The sequence below is a fragment of the Corvus kubaryi genome, unplaced genomic scaffold (genome assembly GCF_017639235.1).
Source record: "Corvus kubaryi isolate FWS band 111438036 unplaced genomic scaffold, C.kubaryi_AGA036_p1.0 37357, whole genome shotgun sequence".
Classification (NCBI taxonomy): domain Eukaryota; kingdom Metazoa; phylum Chordata; class Aves; order Passeriformes; family Corvidae; genus Corvus; species Corvus kubaryi.
Window position 1 is genome coordinate 9,217,170 of NW_024581117.1, and position 14,457 is coordinate 9,231,626.

Here is a 14,457-nt window from a genome sequence, read left to right on the forward strand (position 1 = left end):
TTATTCTGACTTGGTGCCTCCCACTGGTTTGTTTTCAAACTAGCACACCATGGTAAGCTTTTTATTTTATCCTGCTTAACTCCAGGGGGTTACAGAGTTATCTCAAAATTAAAGCTATTTACAGGTGTGTGAAAGAAAGCAGCTACTTTCAGTGTTAGTCTAATGAATATGTGAACTTATTTTAAAAGTGTCATCCACCCTACCCTAACTTTAAATACTAGTTGTACCTTTAAAATCTGCCACTATTTGCAATGTATTTACTAGTACTTGTGGATATTCTGGACCACCCAGCCTGCTGACAAGCCAAACTGTGTGATGTTCCGTTTCCAGTCAATGGTGTGCACTTCCCACTTTCAGTTGTGGGAATAATTGTACCACCACCAAGATTAAGTTAAAATTGTATTAATCTGAAGAGTTAGTAAAACAACAGGATAAACACGTTTCTTGGAAAGCGACTTAACGAGGAATTTGATTTTAGCCAGATGAAATATTAGTGTCAAATATCAAGAGAGATGGAAGTCACTTGTCAGGTTTTGGGGGGAAAAGTGTTATTGATTCTGCCTTGTATAGTGGAAAAAAATTATTCCACCCACTCACCAAGAATTGTTCAGAAAATTGTTTTTAATTCTATAAAAATATTCATCATGTGAAAAATTATTCTCAACAGCTGTTATTTTCTGTGAAAATACCCTAGTTCATATTTTCTCTGCTTTGTAAGAAACTGAAAAACCTATCAATGGTTGTATGGCTTTGAGGTCTAAAGAGACATCCTTGCAATCTGAAGCTCTACACCCCTTTGGATGTATCCACTCCAGCACAGATTTCATTGCTCTCACAACTGGGTTTTTAAGGCAGGCTGCAGTTCAGCCTTCACATCTTCTCTTGTCAAGGGACAAGGACCAGATGCAGCAGTGTGTTCAGGCAGGATGGCCACTTCTCAGGGACTCTGCAATACCACCTCCACAGCAGCATGGAGAGGAGCCAGAGCTGGCTTAGCAAAGCCTCTGAAGAGGTCTCCATGTGCTCTTTGTGTAACAGACACTGCAGCAGCCTAAGTGTAGCTGTGATTTTTCAAGTATTTAAATAAAGCTAAGCTGTTAAGTAGCACTGGGTTGTTGAATGTACATAGGTGGAAGCGAGCTGTGTGTATGAACCCCTTGGAGCTGCAATAAACTTAGGGCCATCAGCCTTCATACTCTGAAGGCTGCACGTGCTGCTCATAATAATCAGTCAGGATGAGTTAGTTAATCAGATTACTCGCTTCTGAGTAAATAAGATGATTTACAAGGAAAGCCCAAGTGGCTTTCTGGTGAAAAACGGGCCCTCATTTTTCACTGTGCGTGGCTGTCTCCTAAAGCAGGCTGTGCATGTGCAAAGAGGCAGCTCTTGTTTTGCTGATCCCGAACAAACTGCAGTCGAGGTAGAGCAGCTCCTTCGGGAAGGCTTGTGCCGCTTTAAGAGCACCAGGTGGGAGGCGGTAGAGGCACCACTGCGCAAACAAGTGCCCGAGCACCCTGCTGCACTCACCTGAGCCTCACACAGCCCAGGGGACCCTGCCCTGCCCTCCCTGCCCTCCCGCAGGTGGAGCGGCTGCTCTGGCACTCACTGCTGCTGCCTGGCAGCGCAGCATGGGCACCCAAACAAAGCTGCTCCAGCTCATGGGCAACACTTGCGAGATGCCTCAAGGACACTGAGGAGGTAAGAGTGGACAGAAAAGATCTGAATATCTACTTTCAGTTAGTCAGGTTGAGAAAGGTGAAAAAATTCAACACAAATTCAACTGCTTCCATGCTTTCCTACAGAAGTGAGGGGATAACTAAATTATTTCTAATTTGGGTGAAAGGTTGTCAGCAGGGAAGATATGAAGAATATAGGGTTCCTATTCATATAATTAATTTTAAGTGCAAAGTAGTTCGCTAAATGGTTAAAATTATGTCTGTAAGTGGACTGCATACACCTCCAGCTTGTGTAAGTGCATTCCAAAGTGTTTAAAGTCTAAATATTTCAGAACAGGAAATGTCTGTGACTCAGATATAGGTACCTCCTCACTGCTACACATTCAAGAATCAGAAATCTAACAGACATATGTCACAATGTGTTATCTATGAGAGCAAATAAAGCCATCTTATTAGACAAAATACAAAAAAAATCTGAATTTATACGTCCAGAAAAGGGAGATTTGTGCATACTTTTAATAGCAGCTGGGAAACTCCTCTTGCATTTTTAACTTTTATTGTAATCACCTGATCCCTTTGGAAGTGAGGTGAAACTAAAGGCATGATCATCTTAATCACAGTTTGCTATACTAGTCTTGCATATCAAATATTCTCTGTCTGCATCATAATTTTTGTTTTAAAAATTTCCCCCAGGTGTCATATATTTAATTTCTGCACCCAAATTTCACAATGTTTAAGATATTTTAAGCCAAATTTTTATCCTGTAGTGACTTTACTCACAGAAAGATAAATATGCACAGATTTGACTTAAAAATAACCAGACTAAACTGCTTCATGCCTTATAAAGGCTGAAATCCTTTAAAAAATGAATACTGAAATAATTGTGATTAGCACTTTAGTCACTTGCTACTTGTAGAGGGAGATATTTACAACAAACAAATTCAGTGAAATTTCTGTTAACATTTTAATGATTCTGAGAGTTGTCATACACTCTTGGTTTGAAAGGTTTGGCCCTCCAGAGACAAAAGCAGCATTATTAGATGCTTCTAAGGTCTTTCATAGTTGAAAGGCAGCCTTTTCTCCAAGGTACCAAACTCATTAATTTGATTTCTGGTTCTTACAGGAGTTTGAAATGCCACTTTTAACTTGCAGTGTAGTTATCTCCTGATCATCACCCTCTTTTCAAGTCCATCACTGTGCCAGACATCCAGATCTGAGAACTTTTCCCATTCCTAGCATCTGCTACCTCAGTTTGTAAAACACAGTGATGGAAGGGGCAGAGGAATGAATTCACCTTCCCACAGTTGCACAGGGTTACAAGGCACACTAAGGACTCTGCAGCAGCAGTGCCTTCTTCAGAAAGCCCGTCATGGGTAATGATCTTGGAGTGTTAACAGGGAGCTGGCAGTTAAGTTAGAGACCAAGTACACAGTAACACTTGTTTTCCCCACTTGAAGGGTAAATATTTGTATCACTGACTGAGTGGAAAATGCAGCAGAACAAGTTCATTGTTGTTGTTGTTGGCTTACCCCTTTCAGCCTGTTCTTCCATTAAAATAAGTATGTGCCTGGGAGAAGAGAGGTCACACCTCTGCAGCATGGGAAGTGCTCCACAGCTCCAGTTGTGCTAAAGCAACTGGGAGCCCATCTTTGTATCTGACTGAGCAGCTCTCAGGTGGAGATAACAAAACCCCTCCCCACATAAAGAGCTATAAGCCCTGTTTGTGGAAGATATTGGAAATTCAGTATGGTTCAGGTGGTTTTATCCGATATAATTAATAGCAGAATTTAGTGGAATTGCTGACCTACTAAAATATCAAAAATTGTATAAAGATATCACTAACAATCAGTCTTTAATATTTCAGACATATGCTTTTGTTTTGCACTATTGATTGTGTTTTTTCATCCCATCTGACTGTATTCATTTCCATCAAACTAGGGACTGAGCACTGTCACTTGATTTCACAAAGGCAAGTCTTTGATTGACATTAAGTGCTGTAGCTACTAATCAGAATATCTTGCTACAAACAAAAGAAAATAAAACCATTCACTGATATAAAACAGGCCTTGCAGACTTCAATCCATTCTGCCTTTTGGTGGCTGTGTTTACAAATTCACTAGACTCCCAAAGTTTTAAAACTTGTTTTTCTGTTCCTATAGTTTAGCCAGTAGTACTAGATCTGTGACTTTCCCAAGCACAGAATAAAAATTATTACATGATAGCCAATAAATCTGTAGTTAAGAGGCCCATAAGTTATATAAACAGGTGCCAGTTCAGATACCAGTTCATCTTTTAAACCTATGCAATACATTTTCAAAAAAACACAACTGAGAGCAAGCTACAGACTGGGAGGCCACCGCCTCCCACAAGCATCTTGCTCAGGGGAGCTTCTCAAGTTACAATAACTGAAGTTACTCTAGGCTTCAGAGGGCTGTCTTGAACCTTCACACTATTTCTGTAGACTGCAAATAAGCCTTTTTTTTCCCCTAACAGGATTGCTACCTTCAGCATTTGTCCTCATTGGACATTGATGAATTGCAATTCCCCCCTCTTAGCTATGATAGTGGGATAAATACACCTGGGGGTTTTGTGAGGCTTTCCCTACTGTTAGCTCCCTAAAATCAAGATATTCATGTGTAATTTGGAGGGGGGCAAGGGAAGCGAGGTTAACAGAGAAAAATAACTGACTTTTCAGTCTATGTTCATTGCAGCTAGCAAAGATTACATTCAATACAGCAGGCAGGAAATGCATTCTTCAGTAGTTTCAGATGGTGGGAAGGACTGGGATGGATTCCTTGCAGGGCAGAGGCCCCAAGGCCTCTGTCTCATCTGTATCCTGCCCACCTACTCCACTGCAAGACAGCAACCCATGACACAGAGTAAATCACTCTCTCCCTATACGTAGTTTTGCTTTTTTTCCTAATAGTCAAAAGGTAAGGCTTCAAATCAAATGGTTCAACAGTATTTTCTGACTTTTCTATATTGCAGCAGGCTGTAAGCCAGCACACAGTACATCAGCTAAAAACACTACAGAGTAAGTCTTTTGTTTCCTGCTTGTGCCATGAGCTTAAAGTATTGCAACTCAAAAGTGAATCTTTGCTAAGATTAGGGGAGCAGTGAAGCAAACCACATTCTAAGAGGCATTTTTACAGGGCCTACTTTAGATTGTATTAAATATATGATGCTAGTGAAGAATACCAGCTTTGTTTCTAGAATTATATAATAAGTTTATACTTGTTTTCTCTGCAAGATTTAAGGACAGAATTGTGGTTTTACTAAGCAAATATTCTGTCCACTGTGCTAAGATTAAGCTGCCTTTAGCATCCAGAATGGTCTTTCATCAACTATAGTATAGAAAAAACTCCCATTTTAATTTGTATAGCCTTCAGGCAAATCTTAAATGAAACACTGGAAATTGAAGGTACAACCACAAATCACACCTCTAAGATGTCTCTTTCTTCTCCCCTCCCCAAATGTCTTCTTTATTGTATACTTCTCTAAAGAAGTCATTTATTGTATTTCATTCGTTGTGTTCAGCTCAAATCCTTGCAGATGCCTTTATTCATCTACCCATTTGTTAAACTTAGGGATAGATCTAGAACATCCTTCAGTATAAAATATTTTGTAGTTTAGAGACCAGATTTGACATGCTTACACATTCACTGATGAGGGTTTTAGTTGAGATAAAGAACTCTCAAAGCTCCAGAGACAGTGTGTATTTATTCTGAAAGACTTTGTATTTCCAGAGCTGTGTTTTGGTTGACCATTTTGATTCATTCATACTCTCCCATAATCAAATACTGTCCCTGTGAGAAATACCCCATTAATAGAACAGTCCCCAAGACCCTTTTATAGCTGTGCTGAAGGGAACAGGCTGTCTGAGGCAGGTCTGCAACATGCAGAAGGGCTCTGAGTCGTGGCCTGAGGCCTCTGCTGATTGCACAGCACCACAACTTCACTTGGCAGTGCACCTGTGTTCTCTTTGGGATGAGTTCTGCTGTCATGAATGTACCTTATTTCTGATTATCTCACTAAAAATTATGTCCTATAGTATTACTGACTTATGACACAACCCCCTTGTCGCACAGGTATGTTACAAAGAGCTGTTGTATTCAGCCCCCCAAAGACCAAAGCACACTGCATATTGTGCCCTAGGGCTGTGCAGCACTCACTCAGGCTGAGAAAAACCTTGGGACTTGAGAACACAAGTGCAGGAAAAGCATTGATTAGGTTAGCAAAGAACAAATACATGCTTTGGAGACTTTATATAACACTTAGTATCACTTCCTAGCCACCAGCATCTTTTCTAGCTAAAGCCAATGCAGCAAACAGCTCCTAAAGGTGAGCAAGGTCTTTGGCAAAGGAGCCACTGCTCTTTACAGCCTTGAACTACACATCCTCAACTCCTCAGAGCTGTCTCCACACTATCACAGACCTTCCCATCACTTCCCAATTGCTTCTGCAACATCATCCTCACTGAGGGCCAAGGAAGACAAACCCAGCTGTGCTTCCCCCATAGACCCATGTAGGGGTGTTTTTTCCAACCCTTGTTCCACTGCCAGTGGTACAATTGTCAGGACAGCAATTCCTTATCCAAGCATAGCCATATGTTGTGTCACCCCCACCAAGGGGTGAAGGAGAGGGATGCCTGTCTGTGTGCACAAACAGACCTCACCTTCCCTGCCTCAAACCACAGCATTTGCTTTCTCAGCACAGGATAAGAAGAGAGCTTTCCTTCACTCTCAGCAACCAGCGTGTCCTGGGATCTTTATTTCTTACACAACATGGTATACAGCCCAGCTGAAAATCACAGGAAGTTTTTGTGCAAATTTAACTGGTGTGACCTTTCCTCACAGCCAGAGTTTAAGGAAAGGGGCAATGCTCTGCTCTCACCCTCACCAGCCCTGGCTGCTGGCAGAACAGGGAAGGCTCTCACTGGAGTTTTTTTTTTTTTTTTTTCCCTAGAGCCAAACACTAGTGAGGAATCAATAGAGCAGAGAATGGGGACAGGGATTTCCCATGAAAACTATGACTTTTTAAAAAAGGATATTGCAACAAACTGAGACAGGAACAAGGAAGGGAATAAAATAACAAGAAGATTTGAAACAAACGCTGGAAAATGAAGCAAAAAGTAGCAACAGCAAGAGCCTAACAGAAGATGCCTGGCAGACAAAAAGGCAGGAAAAGCAAGTCAGAAACTAAGACATTTAAAAGAGTTAACTGATAAAGACATTCAAATTAGCAGGCAGGAGGCCCACCTGTGACATTCCCTCTGCAGCATCTGTAGGCAGCAGTGAAGCAACTCAAGAAAGCTCCCTGAGCAAAAAAGTCCCTCTCCCACAGCCTCTCCAGGTTAAAAACAGCCTCACACCTATATTCACCACCAGTCAGTGGGAAGAGAAGAACAATACCAAGGGGTGCCATAGGAACAGTCAGAATATCACACAGCCTGATGGGCTCCACAGCACAGCCCCCGTTAGCAGGTCAGAGCAGATAAACACACACAAAGTCAAGCAGCTGTTTTGTAGTTTGGGTGAAAACAGACACAGAGCACAGCCCACTTCAAGGAATGGACCTGGTGGGCAGCACATCTGTCACAGGGATGTGGCTTCACCAGTAAGGAGGCAGCAAATGTGAGAGCACTCCAGGGCCCGAGCTAGGGCAGCTCCACCTGCATCCTCTGTACTTTTCCAGTGCTTGTAAGATTTGAGATTAATCTAACTAGAAAATGCCACAGCAGCCAAGCAGAGCTCTATTAGGATTCTGCTAATGGATAGGGAGGCTTCATTAAAGGGTATCATGGCCTAAATCCTCCAAGATTTTTTTCCAGCTATATAGTGAACCTCCTCACAATCCACAGCAAAAAAAAAAAAAAAAAGAGCTAATGGCAATTTTAACACTGCAATATACACAATTGCTGGAAATTATTCAAATTTTCTACTCTCCCTAAACATACATATTCTATCAACCCATGTTTCCATCTTCACCTGTACATAAAGACCAGGATTTAGTAACAAAAACACAGTAAACCACACACTCGGACAAACCTGAGACCTCCTCCAGTGAGTTGTAGGCACAATTCCCACACCGTAGGCAGCACTGCAGCCCCTCAGGAGACCTCCTGACTACTAGTATGAACAGTTGTGGAGAAAAAAACCTCTTCTACCTCTAGCATCTCCTTTTATTCACCCACTGTACAGCTTCCAGGTGTGTGGGTCCTGGAAGAGGACTTGCAGTCCTTATGACTTTCAGGTGTGTGGGTCCTGTGGCAGGGATTGCACTGAACACTGCATTTCCTAGGACACACCTGTTAACACTTAACAAAATCAACATGATTTAACTCCTTTCTAAGCACCCTGCTCTTTCTAAAGCTTTATACATGGAAAAAGATAAAATATGCATTCTGATGGCAGTTCAATTTCCAGTTCTCCTTTCCATCATATTCTTGTATTTTCAGGCTTAGCTTTGATACATGTCATTGTAGCAATCGTTTTGTGTAATGATGCTCTAAGTGGGAGAGGAGGGCCTTAAAAATCAAAATTTTAAAGCAAAAGGCATACCCAAGGGTCAGGAACAATGCTTCAGGGCAGACACCAGCATCAGCAACTACAGCTGAGCCAAAGTGGAAAAGCAGATTGATGCTCCATGGAAGCTCCTGAGGAGACAGAGGGAGACAAAGCAGGAGCTCTTCTGGGGTCTGCAGCCCAGGGAATGGGTTTGTTCTCCAGGCTGAGAAAAGAATAGGCCAAAGAGGCTGACACCCCTCTGCTGGCTAAAAACAAACACATCTATTCAGACATAATTCCTATGTACAAGTAAATACCGCAGCATGTTTTTTGCTTTACAGCTTCAGACTCTTGACATGGAGGAAATCATGGTGGAAACAGTCCTGGCCCCATGGGAAATCCTGCTGGTCATTTTTGCTGCAGTGCTGGTAATGAGTTTCCTGATGCTGCTGCCGCCCGCTGCGGTGGTGATCTGGAGAATGAAGCGTGTGCCGCAGATCTCGCTGCACGGCTCGGTGTGAGCCAGCCCTGCTGCACCACCAGTGCTCTGGGAGGATGGCTCACATTGATGACATCTCTCAGGATCACTCTCACCACCTGTGATCCACCCAAAAGCACTGGGTTTACCAGTCTAATTCTACTAAGTTCCTGTGAAAAGAGGATGAGTGTGATTTTGTCGTCATGAACTGCAGTTCTCGGCACTTTGCCTTCCATTTTTTGGCCAGGTTGTAATTACTGTTGTTGGCTCAGTTCCTAGACTGAGTTCTTCTCTTGTGTTATAATGGAATGAAAGAGAAGCAAGGATAACGCAGCATTGTATTCCCTTAACTAATATCAGGAAATCCTCCCTCTCTACTGTTACACTGTAAATATTACCAAGCCTTTAGCTGACTGACAGTTATGCAGGTGGACTTATCAAAAGCATGCAGGATACTCTGGAGAGGCAGTAGTTTATTCTGGTTGTATAGCAAAACCTAAAAATAAAATAAATATCAGAGAATGGTACCATAAATAAGCCTCCTCTGCATCTGTTGCCTGATCTGAAAACTTAATGCCTTAAAATGTTCTTCAGTTCTTTCCTCCAATATGGATTAATTTCTTTCCTTCTATATGAATTTTAATCTCTCCTCAACCCCCTAGTGCCAGAACACAAAGCCCCTCCATCCCAGGGCTAGAGCAGGAGCACAAGGGATAGTCCAATGCTCAGACAGGCCCAGCCAGACAGCAACAAGAAGTTAATGCAAACACACAGCAGCCATTTACCTGAATTAAATTATGCAAATGTACTCTGAGAAATAGCACAATTAAATTTACTTTAGTTTTTAACTGTGTCATATGGGCTTATTGAGTCAACTTCCCTTTCTCATATATAAATAATAATTTAGGTGGTGGGAATAGAACAAAACTGCTTCTCTGCAAGTTTTTGAAAAACACCCAAGCAACCCAATCTCCAGCTTAATATCAGGTTCATTACAGGTGATAGTTAAAGATTTCCAGCCTAATTCTTCCACATTGTGTGGCACTCACCATGAGGATTTCTGATCTACAGATTAAACAGTTCCTTGTACTTTACAAGAGCAATGGCTTGATTTCCTCATGAAATACAATTATGAGTGACTTTTCTTTTGTTGGTTGGTTTGGAAAGTCACTAGATTAGATTAACACAATTGAGAGAAAAAATGGGGTTTAGCACCAGCAGAAAAATTATGCTGAAAAGTCCTCCAGATATTTCATCTGAGCATCAGTTGATAATGAATTGGCTGGAAAGACTCAAACACATTATAATTTCATTTGATTGAGATCATTTGTTTGCCATGAATAAATAAATAAGTTAATAAAAGAACAGTGATTCAAAACTCAGTGTTTTTCTTTAAGACTACAGCACTTTTGTCTCCAACACAATGACTTAAGTTATTGCCACGTGGTTAATAAGGAGGCAAGGCAGCCAACTCATCCCTTTTCTGGTGTAATTGTCTGTTCCCCTCATTGTCATATGACTGTCTGCTTCTGGGCCCTAAAGCAACTGGGGTTATTTATGGGGGTTTTTACTTGCAATGACTGGATTCTGAACCTGAAATATAAGTATGTAAATAGATATATTTGAATAATTTATCTGATTAACAATGCAAAGGTCAATTATCCATCATGTGCCACAAAACTATGCATTCTGTGCCTGAGAGCCCTGCAGAAATAGGGAAAAGGTAAAAAAGGGAAAGGAAAAACAAAGAGATGAATTGTCTGTCTTCAGATCTACAGCTTCACTGTTTGCTCAACAGAAGAAAATTAAAATATTACCCCAAGCACAGATTCCACTGAAAACCAAGCAAGCAGTAACTAAGTTTCTTGTTTATATTTCATAATAATTCACATGCTCATTGTTTGATAGCTACAGCTCCACAAATAAGCTGGATCACCAGTGTTAAGCCATCTTTGATCTTCACTTTCACTTAGTGCCAGGTGGACAATGGACAGGCTTTCTGCTGCTGTTCTAAGCCCCAGTCAAGCAAACAAGTGAATAAATTATACCCCTACAGCCAGGAATTGTTGTAACTTATATGGCTTTAATGGTCATCAGAGCAACAACAGGGATTAACTGGCAACTGTACAAGCAAGTAGAAATATGGCCCTTTCTCAGTAGAGATGACCCCTGACACGGGACAGTTTCTGATAACAATTAGTGTTGTCACTATCTTCAGAGAGCCTGAAGAAGTTAAGCCAATAGGAAGGCATCCATTAAAACTTTAGTTCTTATTTAATTCCAGCTAGACAAATTTAAGCTATAAAAGTGATCTTCTTTCTTTGAAACCCTTCTGCCATGAGATGTGTGATAAGATTTAGCCCATATATCCGTACCTCAAAGCTAAAGTCATGATAATGATCTCTTGTCCTTTGACTAAATAAAAGCTGTGTGTTTACACGTGTTACCAATGATTTCACTGCTCTGCTTCTGTCGTCCAACTGCAGTCAGCTGGCTGAGCTGTGCCCAGGCTGTTTGGTGCTAGTAGCCACAGATGATGCAATCAGCCCCCTCATCCCGGCTGGAGCCGTCGATGCCTTGCTCCTCAAGCTCTTTGAGGAAGATGTTCAGCTGCTCTGCCTGAGCTTCAGGGAAGGCAAGTGTGTGCACACACGTGCTGTTGCTGGGGAAATAGGCAGATTTAGCTCCACTGATGGCCGTCTCAGAGGCTGGAAAAGATCAGAGACAACAAAAAATAAATAAAGCAGTTGACTTATTTACTTATCTTTGTCCTGATCTTTAAACAAGTGCCAGCATTCCCATTTTCTGGACTAAAGTCTCCAACTTGGAATACAAGTGCCAAGATGATTGCTTGCTTTTGGTAAGCCTTGGAAACAACTGATCTAGCAACTAGGCACTGTCAACAGTAAAATATTTTCCATTAAGCATAGAAGAGGTAAGGTGGCCCTTCTGTGTATCTATATACACATTTGTTTTTAAATTAAGGCAGTAACAACAGAGTCATACAGCCTGCTTTGGTCACAGATTGAGCAATGGATATAATGGGAGCAGTCTTACAGTCCATGGGCTGCCATGCAGGTGGCAGCATTGCTGGCTGGGGGCCAGCTGCTGGGCTTTATTATGTGCGCATGCAGGTGTTGGCCAATTTTGCAGAGATTCTTCAAGTATTGTTGCAAGATAAACAGTTTTATGTCCTACTGCTCTCCGTCCAGTGGGTCACACAACACTTGTGAAGGACAGGGTTTGTTTCAACGTGCCAATGTACTGTTTTTTTAAAACATCTTCCCACAAACATTTGCATACATATCATATTTGGTACCCCAAGATGAAACAGCAGTGCTCAGGCCTTCGTGAGAGTATTAAAGCTCATGTGTGTTCTCACTCATCAGTTTGCCAGCCCAGCACTGGCTCTCACAGTATCACACATGACAAAGTTGTCACACATGTCAAGAAAAGAGGAACTTTTCTTTCCTCCTATTTTTTTGAACAAAAGAGAGGGAGCCCCACGTCCTCATGAACAGATATGTCTGAGAAGTACTCACGGCTGCAAACAGCCAGTTCCTTTCCCCCGACAAGTTGTGTGGTCCAGGAAAACCCAGTGGCATTGCCACACACTTCATACAGCCTGCTGCGTCTGAGGAACTGGAAGTCATAACCCTTGGGAAGCAATGGTGGGGAGAAAATAAACAAACATTGTCTTAGGGTACGTTATGGTAACTTCAAGGGGAAGAAACGTTCAGCCAGGGCAGGTAAATACAAACAGTACAACCTCTCCCAGCCCTGAGGGATATAAAAAACCTATAGCAAGCAAAGTTAGGCTTTACCCAATAAGGGGTTGTAATTTAAGGAATAGCTGCAGCAATATAGCAGCAGTGAGGCAGGAATGTTACCTTGTTGCACATGGGTTTACAGTACTGAGCATTGTCAATGGTCACACACACCAGTCCCCCGTTTCTTGGGGCCACTGGGCGTGGGCACGGAGGTAGCTGCTTGCAAACTTTTGGGTGGATAAAAAAAAAAAGAGAGCAAGAAAACGGTGGATTAGAGTGAAAGTGGGTATAAAAGTCTCCCCAAGCAAAGTCGTTAACCCCTCACCACTAGCTGGCTTCGTCTAAGCAAGCATTTTTGCTTGTTTAAAATCTTTTTCTCCCGTTTTTTTGCCTGTGCTGCTGCTCAGCACTGGTGCCTGGGCTGCAGGGACAGCAGGACTCTCCTGTTTGTGCTGCTGTGCCTCCCCAGTCCCTGCTGACCGAGTGCTTGCTATTACTGAGATGTCTTTTATCTTATGCCACTCCTCTCCCGCCCCCAAAGAAATGCAGACACTTGGTTCACTCCGTAGGTAGAAAAAATTTCCTTAGTGCTTCTCCACTGCTGCTTTGTCCAACACCCAGCAAAGGTGAGAGTTGGTTCAGGAGGGGCCTCACATTGCTCTTGAACAGGGCGCAGCAGATCGAGTGCTTCTTGCAGTGTCCACACCAGGGAATTGATTGAAGCTTTTTCACCCTTGGCAATCATTTCAGGCAAGCATTTTGAATATTTCTATGGAGTGAAGGGAGAAAAAGTCTAAGCTGAAAAGGAAAGACTTTGGAGCCTTAGAATTAAACTATCTGTGAACATCCATAAATAAAGAAGCTCATGCATTCTTGGGTAGCTATTGTTATTTATCTAGCCATACTGCTTATGTTCAAGCCCCGTTATATACCTGGAGCACAGCAAAACCGGAAAATATATCTACAAGGACAGTTTTTAGACTAGCAGTAGCAAAGCTGTGGTAAGTCAGGTGACGCTAATGTTGTTCTGTTCTTGTGTGTGGCTCCCCTCCTCAGCATGTACTTTGTACATGGCCAAAGCAATACACAAGTTGTGCTTGCCCAGCCAGTGCAGGCAGATGGGGCAGGGGCCCACCAGCACAGGGGGTGGGTGCAGAAGAGACTCTGGGTCAGCCAACCTCTTACCTCAAGACTCTCGTTCACATCATTTATGGTTGCAGTTTTGCATTCACTTAGGCTGGCAAAAGCTCTGTTTTCAGTAAAATCTAAAAGAAAAGCAGAAGCAGGAACTTAGCTAGGTCATAGTCCCTCCTGACACATGAACAAACCCCAAATACCATGAAATAGCACATGTTTAAAGGAACTGTGCTTCTATCCCGCAGTCCTAGTACTAGATTGTATACCTGAGGTGATCAGGGCTCAAATGTGAATAATCTGTACAAAGATTGATTGATTTGAAACAGCAATCTGAGCACCTATTTGGGGCCAGTCGGGGTTGGGTTCCCAAGCAGGCCCTTCATTTCTCTAAGACAACCCTATTTAAATAATTGTTAGTCATATTCAAGAATATCTTACCTGCAAGAAGAACTGCTAAACTTAGAACAAACTGTGTTTTCCAGGGCAGGCAGGAGCTGAACATTTCTTTCTGCAGGAGACCAAGGGCTAATTGCTTGTTGCTTGTGGTGCCTGAGAGCAAAAGCACTGCAGTCAGGCACAGAGCTGTGTGCCTGTGGGTCACTGGTTGTTTACAGAGTGCCTCACTCCACAGCAGTGCTGTGACTGGGATTAGGGGGAGGCACACATTGCCCCACTTTCTGGGAAGCCCAAGGAGAGCTTGCCAGAATAGTTACAGGAAGGGCAAGGGCATGTTCTCGTTAGGGCACTAAGGCAGACTGGCTCTGCTGCTGCCAGCTCCACCGGGAAATTGTCAGATTAACTGGTTTACTGTAAACACGTTTAGTGTGTGCACATTCCTGCATGCTCTCTTGCCACCTTCCCATCTGTCTGTGCTTGCCTCTCTCTCACAC

At 42.5% G+C, this 14,457-nt stretch overlaps 1 protein-coding gene and 1 long non-coding RNA gene across 2 annotated transcripts; one reads left to right on the forward strand and one right to left on the reverse strand.

Moving 5' to 3' along the window:
* The first annotated feature begins 694 nt into the window (after positions 1–694).
* On the forward strand, positions 695–10,901 carry LOC121667209. Its single transcript, XR_006016955.1, has 2 exons — positions 695–1,698; positions 8,524–10,901. It is a non-coding gene; the product is annotated as an uncharacterized LOC121667209 (long non-coding RNA).
* Positions 10,724–14,257, reverse strand: LOC121667208. The gene is made up of 6 exons (XM_042033649.1): positions 14,006–14,257; positions 13,616–13,695; positions 13,085–13,199; positions 12,551–12,657; positions 12,203–12,317; positions 10,724–11,368 (listed from the first exon to the last, which is right to left on the reverse strand). Exons 1-6 carry the CDS (start codon positions 14,067–14,069, stop codon positions 11,181–11,183), a joined length of 669 nt encoding a protein of 222 aa, XP_041889583.1. The 5' UTR covers positions 14,070–14,257; the 3' UTR covers positions 10,724–11,180.
* Positions 14,258–14,457: the final 200 nt, after the last annotated feature.

Excerpts from the sequence above, each read along its gene's own strand:
- LOC121667208 (XM_042033649.1), bottom strand. The coding sequence starts at position 14,069 with ATGTTCAGCTCCTGCCTGCCCTGGAAAACACAGTTTGTTCTAAGTTTA. Across the intron at positions 13,200-13,615 it reads ATGTGAACGAGAGTCTTGAG|AAATATTCAAAATGCTTGCC; the intron begins GTAAGAGGTTGG and ends TTCACTCCATAG. Across the intron at positions 12,318-12,550 it reads GTAAACCCATGTGCAACAAG|GGTTATGACTTCCAGTTCCT; the intron begins GTAACATTCCTG and ends TTGCTTCCCAAG.